We start from the raw sequence: 18,133 nt of genomic DNA on the forward strand, positions 1-18,133 counted from the left end.
TTTCAAACCCCAGGGGTCAGAAGCTTGCCTCACAGGGTCCAGTCCCTATGGCTACCAGCATGTCCCATATGCCCAGGATTCATAACTTGCTTTGCAAAGTCCTGTGCTCACTCAGATGGAACATGCTGTGAAGCATGTTAGTAGTCTTTGCACTATAATGGTTCTGGTAGAATCTGAACCAGCATCCCCAAGGAGATTGGCTTTCTGTGTCATTTTATCAACAAAGCTATTTCCCTTTCAGTCTAGATGATGCCTTTCCCCGCTTCAGCCTGTACTGCCCCTTTAATCTATCCTGAAGGGGAACTGCTGCCTCTTGGGCCTTCCTCTTGATTTGCTGCTACCTCCATAACAAACCTCTCTCTGCAGTCCATTTCAGATATGCTATTGCCTGTCTGTTTACGGGCTTCCTCCATTTCTTCCTACCTCATTATGGAGAAAAACTTGCTGAAGTATAAAATGAGTATGTATACACATCTTCAAGCACAGAGGAAGCTGGTTTTGATTAACTTGATATGTTCTATGTCGGTTTTCTTTTTCCAGTATTTGACTGCAATTTTGAATCTCCTTGTGAGCTGGAATACTCCCTTACCTCAGAAGATCAGGAAACCTCCAACCAAGCCTGGCTCAGACTCAGTGCAGAGGAAATCTCACAGCTAAACATCCTGGATGGGCCAGAGAGAGATCACTCTGAGAATACACCTAAAGGTGAGTACAACTATGTAATGCCTTCAGTGTAGTGGTTAATTTTTAAAACAAAACGCCCTCACTCCACCCTCAAAAAAATCCCTAACAAAAAACTCACAAACCACAAAACCTCACCCTAACAAACATGTCCTCCTAAAATACACAAGACAGCTATAACTGTTCTTTCACTGCAGCAGACAATGAATGCACAAGCGGTGTGAAAAACAAAGGGGGTTGTTCTGCACACAAAATACCTGGTTTTGTCTAAAAGCAATCTGCATCATATATATGGGAAGCAAAATACCAGACACAGTATTGTGGAAAATCTGAATCAGCAGACTCATGCTATGGATAGTGTTTGGTGAAGAATAGTACTATGGTGCCTGAAGGTCATTCCATGTTTGGAAGAGATGAATAAAATGGGTTTACCTCTGCTCTACATCCTGTTTACTGCTTACTAATATGCAGACCATTGTAGGCAATATCCTTTTGTCCAGGGATTAGGTTTTCTGTTTGGTAAGGGAATAAAAAATGAATTTTTCACTAAGAAGAAAAAAGTTCCTGTCTCTCAAGAGACCTTGAAAAGAGTGGAGTGAACAGACTTTGCTCCTACCTTGGGAGAAAATTTGGGTTGTTGGAATTATTTTTCCTGCTCATGATCATATCTGTGAATAGTAGCGTATTTATTAAGATTACAAGTTCTAAAAAGATTTTTAGGTGCAGTTGTGCTCTGCTAAACCCAGGAAAGCACAAAAATTCTTAACATCCTTCCTGCTGTTAGTGGTACCTGCTTGAAACTTCTCCTCATAAGGGTCAGGTGGTGGTGATGAGAATGCAGCTACAAAATGGAAGCGGGGGAATTAGGGCTACAAGCTTTATCCCAGCAAACAAGGAGATATAGGGAAGGCCAGCAAAGATTATCAGGGATATGGAAGTTTCTGTACTAGGAAGAACTAAACAGACAAAGATTCTCTGTGATGGTAGAACTTCTATAAAAATGCGCATTGAAGAGCAGTGTGAAGCAGCTGTGAAGTTAATGGGTGCTGGGTATAGAACAAGCAGGAGGAGGTATTTTTTATGTGGTACCTGAATAAATGAATAAATGTCCTCAACATGAAAAAGGACATGGAACTGTTGGAACAAGTTCAGAGAAGGGCCATGAGGATGATCAGGGGACTGGAGCACCTCCTGTATGAAGATAGGCTCAGAAAGCCTGGAGAAGAGAAGGCTGCATGGAGACCTCATAGCAGCCTTCCAGTATCTGAAGGGGGCCTACAGGGATGCTGGGGAGGGACTCTTCATTAGGGACTGCACTGACAGGACAAGGGGTAATGGGTTAAACCTTAAACAGGGGAAGTTTAGATTGGATATAAGGAGGAAGTTCTTTCCTGTTAGGGTGGTGAGGCACTGGAATAGGTTGCCCAGGGAGGCTGTGAATGCTCCGTCCCTGGCAGTGTTCAAGACCAGGTTGGACGAAGCCTTGGGTGATATGGTTTAGTGTGAGGTGTCCCTGTCCACGGCAGAGGGGGTTGGAACTAGGTGATCTTAAGGTCCCTTCCAACCCTAACGATTCTATGATTCTGTGATAAATGGTGGTAATAAGATGCGTGCATGAATGAATGTTACGGAGGCCAAGAGTACGCATAAGGTTAAAGAAAGATCGGATGAATTCTTGCAGAATGCATTGATCACTGGTTCTGTAATGCAGTTGTCTGTTTACGGTCCTGATTCACGTAGTCTCTTATGTAGTAAGCTGCAAGTGGAAGAGTCCTTTTCTTAGCAGCAAGTGTCAAAGATGGTGTTTGACTTTTCAAACCTGCAGTCTGACTGCTTGTAAGAATTCTTGTGGTCACACAGTTACTGGGGAAAAGTTTCGGTGATGCTACATTCATACTCTTTAATTCTGTTTTCTCATTCATATCAATAGTAGAATCATTGACTAGTTTGGGTTGGAAAGGACCTTAAGACCATCCAGTTCCAATCCCTGCCACAGACAGGGACACCTTCCACTACAGCAGGTTGCTCCAAGCCCCGTCCAACCTGACACTGAACACTGCCAGGGATGGGGCATTCAGAACTCCTTTGAGCAGCTTGTTCCAGTGTATCACCACCCTCACAGTAAAGAACAACTTCCTTACATCTAACCTGAATCTCCCCTGTGTAAATCTGAACCAATTACCCCTTGTCCTATCACTGCAGTTCTGATGAAGAGTCTCTCCTCTCCTCCTAGTGTATTGCTTTTTCCAAGTAGTGGTTATAATTTAACTTCTCAAACCCATTGCTTAAGCACTGACTCACGAGCAAAACAAATAATTTTGGTGGGATCTGTGTTGTGTGTAAAGCAGGTGGACCATGTTTGTAATGCATGCAAATACCTTCTAATATTCACATCAAAGAACATACATGCACATACTAAATTTCTTGCTACAGAGGTACAGTTAAGCAAAAATTTGAGGTAAATCAGAATGTCTGTGGTTGTTCTCCTTTTTCTTAAATTCTAGTGCCAGCTAGCTGCTGCTGAAATTTAGGAATTAAAATGAGCTTTTTTTTTTGATGTTAAGAAGGGTTGCTGTCTCCCTCCTGGAGAGGGGAAAACCCATGACAGAATGAATGTACTGCTCCAGGTGAAGAGCCTGGCTGGGTTGCTGCAGTGCTGCATGTTGTTGATGTATGTTTCTTCCGGATTCTTTTTGGTAAAGTTATACGTTTGTATCCAGTTTTATATGTCTGTCAAAGCAGAAGGGGAGACTGCTGGCTGGCTCCATAGCCCAAAACAAATGCTAGTATTGGTTGATGATTTCTAGTTGCTTGTTGGGATAAAATTCCATTTCTAAGCCCAAAGCTTTAGGGTTTTTTTTCATGTGGAAGATGGGCAGTTTAGGCTGAAGTTTCTGTTCTGCTGTTTTCTCCTGTTCCTAGGGACAAGTACCTAGAGTCACACCGAGTGGATTTAGATTTGTGGGTTGCCTGGGGAGGGGGGGGTGGGGGGGTGGGGTGTTTCATTTGCTTGCTTGTTTGTTTGTTTAAAGTATCAGGCGTGCTTGACATTGTCAGTGGTAATTTTCCCTTAAGCCCCTCAGTAGAGCTGTAGGTCTGCAGCTCATAGATGACTGTAACTCGTGTGTGCATAAAGACTCATTTGAAAAATCAACACTTGGAGCTAGCATCTCTCTATTTTAAATCACTTTAATTACAGCTGCTTGGCACAGATAGTTGTGTGGTCTGTTTCAATCTGAAATAATTAAGCACAGTAGATCCAACCCCCACTGTTTCCTGCAAATTGTACTTCCAATTATCTCAATCTCATTTCATCTCTCTTGCAGACAGTAATGCACAGAGATAAACAGATAGCATAACTTGATTTTGGGATGGTTTAAGCTCATCCTTGTCATTTGGCTATCAAGTCATGTCAAGACGTTGATAGAGACAAATGCCTTGGGTATGATACATTGTGCTTCATATACTTTTCTGTAAAAGCTTTAGTAGGGAATCACTGGGATGTATTGGATGATGTATTGAGATGTATTGGAGGAACTTCTGTATTTTTGCCCCTGTCCCCACAACATGATAGAGCTCAGCCTCAAGGAATCAGAACAAATCAGTATTGATCAAGCTACCTGGAGGAAGAACTAGTTTTAGGTGTCTCAGCATTGGTTACAGTCACATCTGAGTGCTTCACTCGCTTGGCGTGTTCAGCATACGGTGTCACACAAATCATTGACCTTCTGAATAGGTTTAGATGGTGAAGTGCCAGTTTGATATTAAATTATTCAGGGTAAAAGATTGGAGGTCTGGTTGGCAAGGAATTGAAAAAAATGATGCTTTAACTGGATAATAGCAGCAGGTGAAATTTACTGCAGGTAAGCTGAATTGAAACATTGGGAGAAACAGTCGGAGTTTGGCATATGTAAGGACAGATTCTGAGCTGGTTATAATTACTTAAGCTGATTTTTAGGGTAAGAATAGAGCTGTGAAAACATCAACTTGGTAGCAGTCACAAAGTAAATGTGTTGTTGGAACTTAACTGGGAAGGCAGTAGAAAATAGGAAATGCTGTAGAATAAAGGTGTGGGGCAGCTGTACCTAGAATATATCATTCTGTTCTGGTTCCTGTGCATCAAAAATCATTTAGTACAGCTGGGGAACTTATTAAAAGGAGGAAAACAAGAATGGTTTAAAGCATCTAATGACTTAACTAAGGCTGCCCTGCCTGCAAGAGACATCTAAAGGAATACATGGCAGAGTTTTATAAAAATCACAGACTTTTAAAAAATCTTTATATATGATGTATAAAGCTTTATAAATGTCTAAGACTTTATGAAACGCTGAAAAGATGATAGAGAAGGAATATTTGATACTACTAATACAGAATTGGATCTTATCAGATGAAGTTAGTAGATGTCAGGTTCAAAACAAAAGGAGATCCTTCAGTATGTAACGAACAGTAAAACTGGAAATTTTTGATTCTGAAAGCTTCTATGGGTGTGCAAATTGACAGGATTTGTGCAGGGAAGAAAAATGCAGCTACTAAATTCTCAAAATTACTTTTTCTGGCTCAGGAAGTCCTTGTGCAATAGATCCCTGAAGGCCAGAAGTGGGGAAGTACAACTGTTTGCTCTCCCTGTTCATATATTCTTTCCTATGTATCTGTCTGTTTTCAGAGCCAATATGGCTGAAGTGAATGGATCTTTGATCTGTGCTGGTGGGGTTGGTGTGGTGCTGTGTCTGTCCCTCACATCCCAGACCAGACTTTTTTTTCCTCCCTTTGAAAAAGGAGAGAAATGCACTATGGGTTTCAGAGCAATTTAGAGAGAAGATGTGCTATTTAAACACTTAATACTATTTGCTATCCTGTTAAAGCCTTGTGAATGATACTGAACCATGCAAAAATCAACTCGGCTAGAAAAGACTTTTAAGATCATCAAGTCCAACCATTCCCCTAGCACTGCCAACACCACCACTAAACCATGTCATTACACCTGCTGATGTAGGGCCTCATCTATATGGTTTGTAAACACTTCTAAGAACAGTGATTACACTACTTCCTTGGGAAGCCTGTCGTCCCCCCCCCCCCCAAGTGGACCAGTGGGTGATAGAATCACTAGTGTATCTGCCAGCTTGGCCCTGCACAGTGTGTAAAAGTCTGCTGGAGCTACCAGAATTTCCAAGTCACACTTGCATAACTTTCTGCAGGATCAGGAATTTAATGTTAAAATTCCACTGATATGCTGAAGATTGAAAGGGAAGTCTCCTGTGTTAGGATCTGAATCAGGCCTGTATGTGCTGTAATGACTAGGCAATCCGTTGTGAATTACCGGACTTCATTTAATTCATGAATAATCAAAAAGATGCTATAAAAAATTCAAGCATTCTGCATCATTGACTGCTTTTATTTATTTTGACAAGTATGATTAATTCTTAATTATTTATGATCCTTCATAATCTATTATACCAGCAAATGTACTGCAGTCTGTTGTAATGAAATATGAGGAATTGCAGATCTTGCAACTGTGGCAGTATTGCCAAAGGAGGCAGGTTAGACAACCCAGTTTGTGGTTAGAATGACAGAGTTTGTGGAACAAGGAAGTTCCACTTCACAGCTGTGTGGATGTATGTGTTTGTCATGCTGAATTGAAAGAGTCATTTGCTTCTCTGATAAACCTGAAATGGGTCAAACCAGCCATAAATTCTGTGCCTCTCAAGTCTTGATTCAAACACAGAGGTTTGTGTACTATGGGGGCCTCTAGGATAATTCAGCTCTGAGTAGCAGAGTGGTTTAACAGCCTTCAGAAAGTGTGCCTTTCCAGAATTCATCTCTACTGCTACCTCACTGCAATGCTTAGATTTTCCTTCCTCCTGAGAGGCAGTCCCAGCTTCCTGTCAGCAACACTGTTGCTGCTTTGCCCATGGACTTGTGGAGAGGGGTAATTGTGGTCCCAGATCTGAAAGCACAGTTGCGGCTTCCTTCAGAGTCATTTTACAAGGAAGAGGAAGAGAGGAATCACTGGTACACAGTTAATTTTGAGTATTTAAGGAGGAAAGACCAGCAATTGGACCCAAAACAAGTACACAAAAAGTGGATCCAGATGTGTGCTCGATCAAATGTCAAATTAATCCCTTTCCAACCATAAATGAAGTTTTAAACGTAAAGGATTAGAGGCTTGACCACTCCTGACTGTGGTGATACGATTCTAGGTAAAGTGAATTTCTGCTTCTGTGATCTGAAGATTTCAGGATCGTGAAAATATGCAGCTGCTTGATAAAAATTTCAGATGAAGAGATAAGATGGGGAGGTGTGACCACCATTTCAAATCAGAATTGAAAAAGTAATAAGCCACCCTGGAAGTGTGAACACCAATTGAGGCAACCCCTTAATGGAAAATGTAGATTAAAGTTTCATGAAGGATGGCAGGGGAAGTGAGGGATGAATGAGGACAGTGTCCTGACCAGCACTGAGTAGTTGAAAAGCTCTTATGTAAGTTCTAACGAAAGAAGTATCTCCATGTTATGTTAATGTGGTTTTGATTTTTGTAATCCTTACTAAAGAGAAGGAGCAAGGCTGAGGCACTGAGCATATTAGCAAATGGGAGATAATGAACTGCAGGACTATAAAATGGCTGTTGACTTTAATTTATGATTCCTCAGACAAAGAAGAATGAGGCAGATAATACAAGATAATAAATAATTTTTTTTTCAGATTATCACTTTGTTAACAAAACAGTAGAGAATAAATCAATGTGGGCTTGCAAGAAGTAAGTAGTTGAGAAGTTATTTTTCATGTAGGACTCTTTAAGCAGAAAAAAAGACTTGTAACACTTAGAATTCCACTAAAAATTGGGGAAAAAGATTCTCTCTGAAAAAGATGGCTCTTTACCAGGGTAAAAGATTAAGAACTCATGCTGGACAGACAAAAGTTTTCCCTTTGCATTAATCCTTAAGACTGGTTTGAGGATGTGCCTTTATCTCACAGAAGTGCTCTATCTTATGTGTCAAACAAGCAAACAGAGGATGTATGCTTTTCTATAGTAATCGTTATGTGAAGTTTGGAGGATTTGACAGGGTGAGTCTGAAAAGCCCCAGAAAAATCGTCGTCTTGGGATATTTTCTGTTTTAGGGGGAAAGTAGTTTTGAACCTCTTGCAAATTTTGATAAAAATCTTGCAAACCTGAATGTTTATTGCCCCCTTCTTTTTAATGCTGGAGAAGAATGTGGATCATCCTCATCTGCATAGATTCAGTCCAGATGGCTGTATAGTCCTCAGAAAGATACTGATGTGGTACGATGCCACCCTAGATTTAGTATTTATAAGCGTTTGGATAAGCTACAGGTATTCTATGAAGATTTGTAAACTTTTGCACTTTCCTTTAGTCAAAGGAGGGTTCAGTTTTCTCTTGGTTATTTTCCTTTTTAAGATTTAGCCATGGAGTTGGTAGGAATAATTGCTGTGAGTTGAAGGATCAGCTATAAACTACAAGTGAAACAGTAGAAGAATTAAGTGAGATCTGGAGCAACACATGGACTGAAAATTACTCATCTCTGTTACTGCAAATGAGATTCATGAATTTTTAGGGATGACTCTCAAGTTCTTTGTAAACAGGGAGGGTTTTAAAATTAAAAAAAAATCTATTTACAGTGAATAGTTCTGGCTCTTCTAGTTGAGATTGAAATTTTGATACTCAACTTGGCAAATATAAATATCAAGTATTACAGCACAACTCCATAGGAACTTATGCAGCATTAATACAGCAAGTACAAACCAAACTGGCTTCCAGAGCCTGTTGGGCTGTGAAGAAGGAGGGGGAGGAAATGCAGCCTTTTTCTGATGATCAGATTCCAGCTCATGTTCTGTCAGTGCAAGGAATGGCCCAGGTGTTCTTAGCATTTTGCAGCTTGCTCTTCTCATTAGTACTACACTTGTGCTTTGTTATTACAAAATGATTTCCCTTTAATGAGTCTGCTCTAAAGAGGCAAATTATTGTCTCGCTGTAGGACAGAGTGTTTGTTTATAGAGTAGCTCTGTATTTATAGGGACTGTGGGTAAGCACGTGGGTTTGTTGATTGTAGAAATCCTGTTTGTTCATTCCTTAATTCAGTGAAGACTTGTGTGCAGCTCAACATGAAGCATTCTGCTCCACAAGCTGAAAAAGAGAAATTAATTACAGTGTGCATCAGATGATAGCATGCTCTGATGTCTTGCTGCATACCTGTGACTAATGTACTTTAACAAGTATGTCCAAAAAAAGTACAGACAATGAAGAAGAAATGGGTTGTTAAATGGTCTCTTTCTCAGCCTTAATGATTCTTTCTCCTTGGCAAGATGAGAGGCACATTAAAAGGACAGCTGGAGGGAAGTGTATCCTGCTCTTGGCTGTGTTTGACCTTTTTTTAAAGGGAAAGTCTACTGGATTAACACACATCTGTAATTATTCACCCCCCACCCCCCCCATCATGTAGAGGCATTGTTCTTTATCCCCAAATGCTAATGTACATCCATGAGTACGTTGTGTTTGTTGTTTTGTTTTTTTAATCGAACTTTTCAAGTCTAAAAAATAGTCATTCTTCTGGAAAGAATATGCAGTGAATTAAGAAATTGTTATTTGATAGCAGGCAGGCTAGAAAGAAAACTCCCTCTATTTTTTTGTATACTTATTTTTTAACCATACTAGGGACAGCTCACATATACAGCTCTGTGCATAAAAACATAATGTATGATAAAGGACTATAGGCAAGACCCTGTAAGCCTTTCAGCCACTTTGCTGCATATTGCCCCTCCTTACCAATCACAGCCTAATTATATCCATTGTCAGTTACTACAATAACCTATGCTGCTTTAGTGCTTTACCTCTGAGGCTCTGAGTACTAAATAGGGCACTTCATACAGGTTTAAAGAATTGGGAGAAACGTTTCTCCATGCCATCAAAGAGAAATTAAAGCACAGCGTGGTTAAATCAGTAACCCAAGGTGAGTTGTGTTCTTAGCTGTGCCAAATTTGTATCTATTGCAACCTAACTAGTTCTAATAGTTAGATGCCTGTTGCTCTTCAGTAATTCTGTGAAGTTGGGTTTGTCCACTTATAATAAATAAGCATCATCATGTGGATTTTGTACAGATCTACTCTGTGAGATTATATTAAAAGCATCAGTAAATTGACAATAACTGAAATATTTTCACTGTTATTCTTCACATCAGTGATGATGTGTCTGTGTTGGAGTAGCTATCTTACCTATGCTTGGATGAATACATTAAAGAGAGTCACAGAACTCTGAAAGCTGAGACATTTTACTGCCGTGACTCTTGCCAAGAACCAAATCCAACTAATTAAACAGAAGTAAAAAACTCTTAATTTGGAACTATGTTGGAGAAAATACCATGATTCAGTCAGGATCTTAGGGCAGGCTGAGCTAAACCCAAGTATCCTCCTAGACATGCCTTCAGAGGTTAAATCTTACAGGATTGTTAACACTAGAGCTGACCAAAAGAAGTTTAATTTATTGTTACCTTCAAGGGGAGGCAGACTTATGAGCATTGCTGTTTTCTCTTAGAGCAGCTTAAAATGAGTATGCTTATTATATCCTACTCAAAGTAACTAGAGTAGGTTGCAGTGTTAAAGATACTGAAGGAGAATTCTGGTTTGTATTTCTAAAACTAAATTTTTGTTAATACTGTACAATGTCTGTTTAGCTGGCCCCAAGCAACTTGCCTGGATTCCAATGACTAATCATCTATTCAATTATGAGTGAGAAGCTGTCCCTGAAGTTTCATCTGTTTTCTTTGTTTGCTTGTTTTGAGAGCACAGTAATTAAACAGATGGTATAATGTGGGAACATGAGAATGGCCATGTTGGGAGAGCAGGAGAGGGAAGCAAACACAGTCAGACTTCTCAGAGTATTTTCTCACTCTACAGACTTGTGTGTCTCTGCTTGTTGTCAGAGACTGTGCACTGAGGGGAGCAATAGAATATAGCCCTCCGTGTTGTGTTTGAAGTCTGCTGGGATACATACTACAGTATCGAGTTGTTGATTTGGGATCTCCAGTCCTGGTCCCCCTTCCTATTTTGAGCCATGCTGCCATTCTGTGCAGTGAATTATATTATGGATCCTTGCCTTTTCAAAGAAGGTACTTTCTCTAAATTCCCTTAACTCCATTTAATCCCAGTGCAGAGTCTTTCTTGTCTATGAAAAGCAAACAATGTAGAAATGCTTGACCCTTGCATTCTACCTTCCCTGAATAACCAGAATTTAAAAGAAGGTAAATACAAGTGACTGTCTTTGTTAAAATTAAAAAAGACTATATTAAAGTAATTTTGACTTGATATTTATGGTTCATATCCTTTGTAAACCTGGATGAAAGTCAGCTTTGTTAGCTGAATGCTCCAGTGTCACAACAGAGATGAGAGAAGCAAGCACTACTTAATTCTGAATGGCATTTCCTTAAGCAGTCAAGAAATGTAATAGAGATTTTGGCCATTGTTCTGCGTTTTCTCTTCATATTCTATGACTGTGAGCAGATCTTCTCACTTCTGTGTCAGGCTTTCTAAACGACCTGGTGTAAACACAAGTAAACAAGATGATGAGTAGATGTCTCCAGATTTGAAGAGGTGTTCAGACATCAGAACCAGAAGGTTTGTTGCTTGCCTTGCCTGAGTTCAAAGAATAAATCTTACGTAGGACAGAACTGCAATAACTCGCTTTGTTTGTTGCTTTTTGTGTGGGCCATCTTGCTGCTTTCCTGTGCTTCCAGTGGGGAAGTGGAAAGGTCAGGCAGTCATTTGGAGCCTTGCAATGCACATAAACAGCATAATAAAGGTTAGAACACGACTCTCTTTCACCTGGCGTAGTAATTCTATTTGTCAAAGAAGAGCACAAGCTGCAGAATTCTGGTATTGATTTTGAGCTGCTGAAGTTTCAATTATGTTCTGGTTTCAAGGTGTTTATTCAGAGCATTGAAGAAATAAAAAGGCCACATTAAAACAACATTATCAGAAAGGTTTAATTCCACTCTGTTTTTCTTGAATGTGTGGAAGTATTTGGGGAGGAGGCAGAGGATGGATTATGTTTGACTGCCCTAAAAAAAAATCAGGTTTTTCAGGCTGGCAGCTGTGGATCAGGCAGGCTCTGCCTGCCTTAGTTGATCCTGCGTGTCAGCAAGGTCACTTCACAGGAGGTGAAGCTTTACTATGACATACAGATCTTTGAATTTTACATACTGAACTCCCTTAGATTGGGGTAAAGGAAAGATCACTGTGGTAGCCTCACTGCCTAATTACAGAGTAGTGTAAAACCATTTTAATTCTGTAGTTGGTTTATTTATCCAGCTGGTGCAGGGCAATATATTTAGTGTTATGTCACTGTCAAATCAAGATTCCTGAGGAATTAACAGTTTAGATAATTAATCTTTGTTTTATCATCAGTTAGGGGTTAAAAGCAAGAGTCCTAGAATAAGATATTGTAACATATTATGTGTTTTAGTTCAGAAGCAGTGGCTTCCACCCAAAATGACTTTTCCAATGACTAACCAAGCCAGAGGAGTACCTGTTAAGAGTAGATTATAAAACTACTTTGTAAAGATGCCAAGCCATTTCCTTGTAGTGGCAACAGCTGAATGAACAGCAATAATAAACATTTTTAATAGCAAGTTTCTTAAAGGACATTTTCTTGTGTATGAATAATAGTGTAGGATATGTAGCTGGTTGTCTTACCCATCCATGCAGAGAGGTGAATAGAGGGGTGGAAAAAGTTACAGCTTTTCTGAAGGAGTTGATCACCCAATCAGAGAACAGGAAATCTGAATCCCAGTTTCCTGTAAGCTTCTTGGAAGAAACAGTAATAATTGTAATGGCTTTGAAGCAAGAGATGACTGAAAGGTACTCCAGGCCTTTTCAGGGTTGGTGTGACTGGGTGATGGGGGGTGTTTGCTGTCCATGATTTTTATCATACGTAAAGCTGAACTGAATATGGACTGTGAATAATAGAATATTTGGGTGCTTGAGATCAGCAGTATTATTCCTGATTGCTTTAAAACCAAGGGAAACTCAACAACTTATAAGTCAAAATGTTGACTATTTAGAAACTGAATTTGGGCTTCCATTAACACCTCTGTTGTACAGTGACATTTGCCAGGAGTTGGGGCAGGGATAAGGATATTTCACTGCAGATGAAACTTTGGGGATAAGCATTCAAGTTTTCCTTGTAGTGACAAGAAATGACTGCAGAGTAATAGGAGAGCTAATATGCTTTCTCTAGTATTGGTGGTGAGCATTTGCTTGTGTGCTTAACTGTTTGGGGAATTTGTGTCATGGGTGACTGCGGTGTGAAGCTGAGCACTTCCAATTTGTTCCACTGAACTGGTGCGAAGGTCAGCCTAGACAAGGTGAGGGGAACTTGCTGGAGTAGGGGCAGTGCTTGAGTGATCTTTGTCTTGTGTTTTCATTGCAGCGTGACTGACAAAATGCAATTGAAATAACTGAGCTCCAACCAGGTGAGGTACCTCACCTGAGGTAAGGCAGCTGCTTACCACAAGGGAAGAGGTTTTTTTGCGTGGAGGAGTTTGGCTGGGATAGCCCTGAATTAAGGCTTGGGAATTAACTCTATGTAAAATATGCACATTACAGACAGTGCCTTTAACTGGTCTCTACACACTTATCTGTATGAAATGACACATTTCAGTGTGCTTTGTGGGTGGGCAGGTGAAGTGTACTGCATTAGAACTACACATTGATTGCTGTGTGTTATTTAATGTTACAGCCATTAACTCTGGGGAGGGTGAGGCACCAAAGACCAGCCCTGAGTGTGAACCTGTTCATGGGCATTGCAGCAAGAATGACCTAAACGACTCATAAAAATTAACTGACCTGTTGGTTTCTTGGTTGGTTACTTGGTTGGTTACTTGGTATGCTACTCTTAGAAGCAAACCAGACTGTTACTTTTAATGAAACTGAGTTGCTGAACAATTCTTTGTTGCTAAAATAGCTATTCATAATACAGACTGCAGACACTTAGTGAACTGCAGATTACTCTTGTGCAATATAATCAAAGCTGTGTTAGGTTTTTTCTTTTCTTTCTTTGTTTTCTGAAAAGCACCTTCTTATTCCTTCCTCCTCCTCTGATTTTTAACAGGTAATGTCCTCTTGTTCTCCTCTGAAAGCATCTTGGGCTGGCTGGATGACCACAGGAAGTGACATTTTGCTAGCCCTGATGTATTTGCAATGGGCCTGTTTGTGAAATTGCAGAAGTAGCTTCCAGTCTCTTGTCACCTGCCTAAAAGAACATGTTAGGCTGAAGTCTGGGATGTTTCTTAAAGTCCGGCACTGTCAGAGGTGATAAAGATGTGCATTGTGTCACTGCTGCCGGTATGACAGCTCTATTTTGTTGTTGTTTTTTTTTTTTTACCATGGGTGCAATGCCTTTCTTACCTTGGAGATTTCAGCTGGGGTGGTAGTGTAAGGAAGTAATGTGATGCCTCTTTTCCTCACTTCCATATACTTGAGGGAAATCGGTGCTTGCTATGTATGTGGATGCTCTGCACTTCCTACCCAGAGTGGGGGATAGCCAAAAGACCAGAGTGAGGTTTGTCTCTGCACAGGGCGTGTCTGAGTGTGAGCCAGTTAATCATCTTTGATGCCTGACAGATATGGTGTTAGACCAGTGATTTAGACCAGCAGCAGCTTGCCAACCTGTACCCCAAGCTTGTGAAACAAGCTGAAAAGGAAAAAACATTATATTTTGGGAGCTCTTTTGCAATCTGAAAAATTACACTAAGGATGGTGGTGGTACTCAGCATTTTATTTCTCTTCAGAATAAAAACCTGAACTAATAGCATGTAGCTCAGGGAGGGGAAAACAGCAGGTGAGTTGTGCAGAAACATCAGCATATTTGGTTACTACTGTAGGGCTCAGTCCTGCTAAGGACCAGTATCTGCTGTGTGACAGTAAAATATACGAAGTTCTCTGTACTTCTTACAATTATTTCTACTCAAATTCTTACAGCATATGTTTAAGGGCTTTGTTAGATGAAATACAAGGCTTGCCTCTTTGCAGTACTGGGATCACAGAACATGTTAAGTGTTTGATAGCAGGTCATCTCTGCTACTGAGACCTGCACTTTGGTCACCTCAGAACATACAGAAGGAGAATGACTTGTCACTGGCCCCAGCACAATGGTGTTTCCACTCCTTTTCAGGTGGAGATAACAACCATAAGGATTTCTCCCCTGGAACACCTTTGGTCTACAAAGTACTAGCACTGAGAAGAGCAGATCGTTTATCACCTTCTCCATATTCCCAGATGTCTCTTTTATTGATGGCAATCTTTTTACAATCACTTTAAAAAAAAAAAAGAAAAAATTGCTTTTGAGGAATTCCCCCCCCCCAATTGACATCAACTTAATGAGGGGTTGTGACTTTGTAATCAATTTTAATTATCGTGTAGTTAATAGTGCTAAATATAACAACTTCAGCTTCAAGATTGGATGATTGATTTTGAAGCCGCTTGTAAATAATTGATCTTTTGTTCCCTAAAGGTTTTTCTGTTAATGCTTTGTAAAGTAGAGAACATTTCAGTAGCTAAAACACAGGAATATAATGTGCCATAGAAACCACTGCTACTGGAACTGGCTTTGTATAAACTGAGCTCTATATTTTAGTAGCTACACCAGGAAACTGGAAATGAATATTTCTAGGTGTTTTCCCCTTTCCCTCACTGACTCCGTAAGTATATGATCCCATATAGCAGCCATTTTGTCCCTCATTTTGCCAGTGAGCAAGACTCCTTAAAATACTCAGCAGACTGTGTCAAATGTTGTAATGCTAATAAGGATCGGTCCTAGTAAGTCTATTTTACAAAGAGAGAACAGAAAACTGCTTCATCCTGTTATTTTAAGGATACATGTGCTCAGTTTACAGATGACAGAATAGCTTTTGTTTTTGCATCGGTTACTGTCAGTCCAAAAGATGAGTTTTTCCTGTAATTCTCCCTGTTGTCAACAGTTCTAGAGGGTCTCTGACTAGATGTTTGTGCAGTCTTTTGGGGCAAAGGGTGCTCTTTGTGGTTGAAACATAACTGAGAACATTAATATCTGAGGTGGAGGAGCACCCTTCTTCATTTGCTGTAAGTTAGCAGCCTTGTGGCATCAGAGATTTAAATGATGTGTTAGAACAAGGCTCTTTGCTTGCCTGTGTATTAAGTGAGGTGAGAAAGAACAAACCCTTTTTGGATCACTCTTTAAAGCAGGACCACAAACATTTTGTATGTTTGCAGAGTACTTAGAGTTCCTTCAGAGGAAAGGTGCTATAAGTTGATATTACTGTTCTGTGTGTGATAGTGGGTCATTGGCAGTAATGGGACAGTGAAAATGGATTATCATTAATGTCAGCAAATACAGTTTTAACGATGTTAAACCCATATCTTTGTGAAGCTAAATGAGATTTCTCCTAGCACAGCTACTTATCTGTATGCACTATGCATTGTGCAGACTACCTCACTATTCTTAAAGCAGTTACCAATCACCACAAGGAGTCAAGCAGACGCTGCATTCTCCATAATTACAAGCAATTTTCCAATTGAATTATCCCATGATTTAATTCCTTACCTTGCATCTGGAGAGCGTCAGCAATGTGCAGCTGTTTTGGCTTTGAGAATTAATTGCTGCTAAATGCATTAAGAGTGGTCTTGGTGCAGTGATTTCAGAAGGGTTAAATCCAGCTCCTTCTAAGTTAAACTTTTACTGATTTCCTGTTCTTGACTCAATATGGTGATACAAGCCATGGGTTTAGTAGCATTTGTCCTGGGTAGTTGTGAATATTAATTCAAAGTAAGTATGGTGAATGACTGAATTGAAATCATATTACAAGGAAACATGGAGTTTAATACACCCATGCCAGAATCTGTGAAGGCTGGAGATTAATGATCCATGATGTTAGTTTATACTGCTGGTATGATTGCTCAGCTATGGTTTGCAAAGGAAAGAGACTGTAACTTTGCAAAGTACAAAGTACCCAGTGAAACAGGTACGACTTTTCACATCATAGGGGTCTTTAGGCAGGCCAAGTACTGCAAATATAGGAAGAGCATCTTAGTTGTTTGTCCTTATGGGAAGGCTGGACAAGTACTCAAACTGGGAGCAGCATATATTTTGTTTCTGAAATTAGAAAAAGAAATAGAAGGAATATTGAGAGCTTTGTGAGGCTGAGATTATCACCAGGGCTTTCCAGAGTCTGTTAGATTCCAGTGAGAACAGTTTGTTTTACCTAAAGTCCCAAAATCTCTTATTTTCTTTTTCCCCATTAAGTATAAAGAGTGTAGCTACAGTCTTCAGAATCCTCAAATACGCTTGTGGGTTTTCATGCTCCTGCAGGTTAATGAGGACATTTTTGAGCTGCAGTTAGTTAAATAATGATATGAAGAAGATGTGGAACTTGTAAAGCTTGCATTAAGTTTCTAGTTTTGACCTATGTGACCTTTAGATTGATTATTTAATGTCTAGGCCACTGTTGTAAGCAAATACAGTTTGTGAAGTGTTATAAAGTAAGGTTGATACAAAGTATTCTCTTTGTTAACTGGTTTTGTTGCATTAATCCAGATAACAAAAAAGGTTAGATTTTTAGCAAGAAAATGTTATTGTTAAATGAATATGGTTTATGGGATGTCCATCCCTGTTCAGTAAACATTATTTATCCAGTGCTCTGGAACATGATTATGTGGCTAAATGTAAAAAAAAAAGGCTGGTTTAAGAGTTCTGATATCCTGGAAGTCCTGTTCATGTCGAATATGCAATGTGTGCAGTTTGACTGGTTTTATCCAGGTATTTGGACAAGTTTGGGCCATCCTGTACTAAGTCGAATTAGCTTTTGGGTAACATCCTAAACTACCTGAAGTTAATATAACCATATTGAAATTCCCCATTTTTTCGATTTATCAAGCCGCAGATCCCGCATTAATATAGCTGCTTATGAAGAACATTAATTTAAGGAGATTATTTACTTAATACCAGCAGGATATTTGTTCTTATGCTATGGTATAAAGCTTCTAATTATACTAATGATGGTGGACTTAAATGAACCTGAAATAGAAAGTAAGTTCTCTTTCGATGGAGAATGGAATGGAGTCCCAAAGGCAAAAAATGTAGCAAAAAAAAAAAAGTCTTGTACATGGAGCATAGTAAGAATTTGTGTTCCAAGCAGAGGATTTATTGGCTGGAAGGGGTAACAGCAGCTTGAAAGTTTCTTTTAGTTGCCACAGCAGACAGGTAAAGGTCTTCTGGGGGAGAGGAGACTATGCTGTTGCCATTGCATATAAAACAGTAATAGTGCCAAATGCAGACTGCACGCCCACCAGTCTGGCCAGCTGTGTTTTGAGAAAGGAAATCTAAAATGGGAATAGGTCTAGAAAAGGGCTCTCAGAATGGTGCTTAGGGAGCAGAGACCGTGCCGTGCCAGATGAGATTACAAAATGGCCC

The 18,133-nt window shown here is 39.8% G+C and overlaps 1 protein-coding gene and 1 long non-coding RNA gene across 2 annotated transcripts in view; one reads left to right on the forward strand and one right to left on the reverse strand.

The window, feature by feature from the left end:
• The window catches only part of ALK (ALK receptor tyrosine kinase), a 311,567-nt gene that overhangs the window by 94,491 nt on the left and 198,943 nt on the right, over window positions 1-18,133 (forward strand). The window contains exon 3 of the mRNA XM_057400067.1: window positions 541-705. Within this exon, the coding sequence (XP_057256050.1) occupies window positions 541-705 (165 nt within the window). The remainder of the gene's footprint in view (window positions 1-540; window positions 706-18,133) is intronic.
• Window positions 8,604-16,403, reverse strand: LOC130594284 (uncharacterized). The gene is made up of 2 exons (XR_008971048.1): window positions 16,268-16,403; window positions 8,604-8,821 (listed from the first exon to the last, which is right to left on the reverse strand). It is a non-coding gene; the product is annotated as an uncharacterized LOC130594284 (long non-coding RNA).

Source organism: Pezoporus wallicus, unplaced genomic scaffold (genome assembly GCF_028554395.1).
Source record: "Pezoporus wallicus isolate ANWC-B61680 ecotype Strahan unplaced genomic scaffold, APGP_CSIRO_Pwel_v1 contig_7339, whole genome shotgun sequence".
In the NCBI taxonomy this organism is placed as follows: Eukaryota; Metazoa; Chordata; class Aves; order Psittaciformes; family Psittacidae; genus Pezoporus; species Pezoporus wallicus.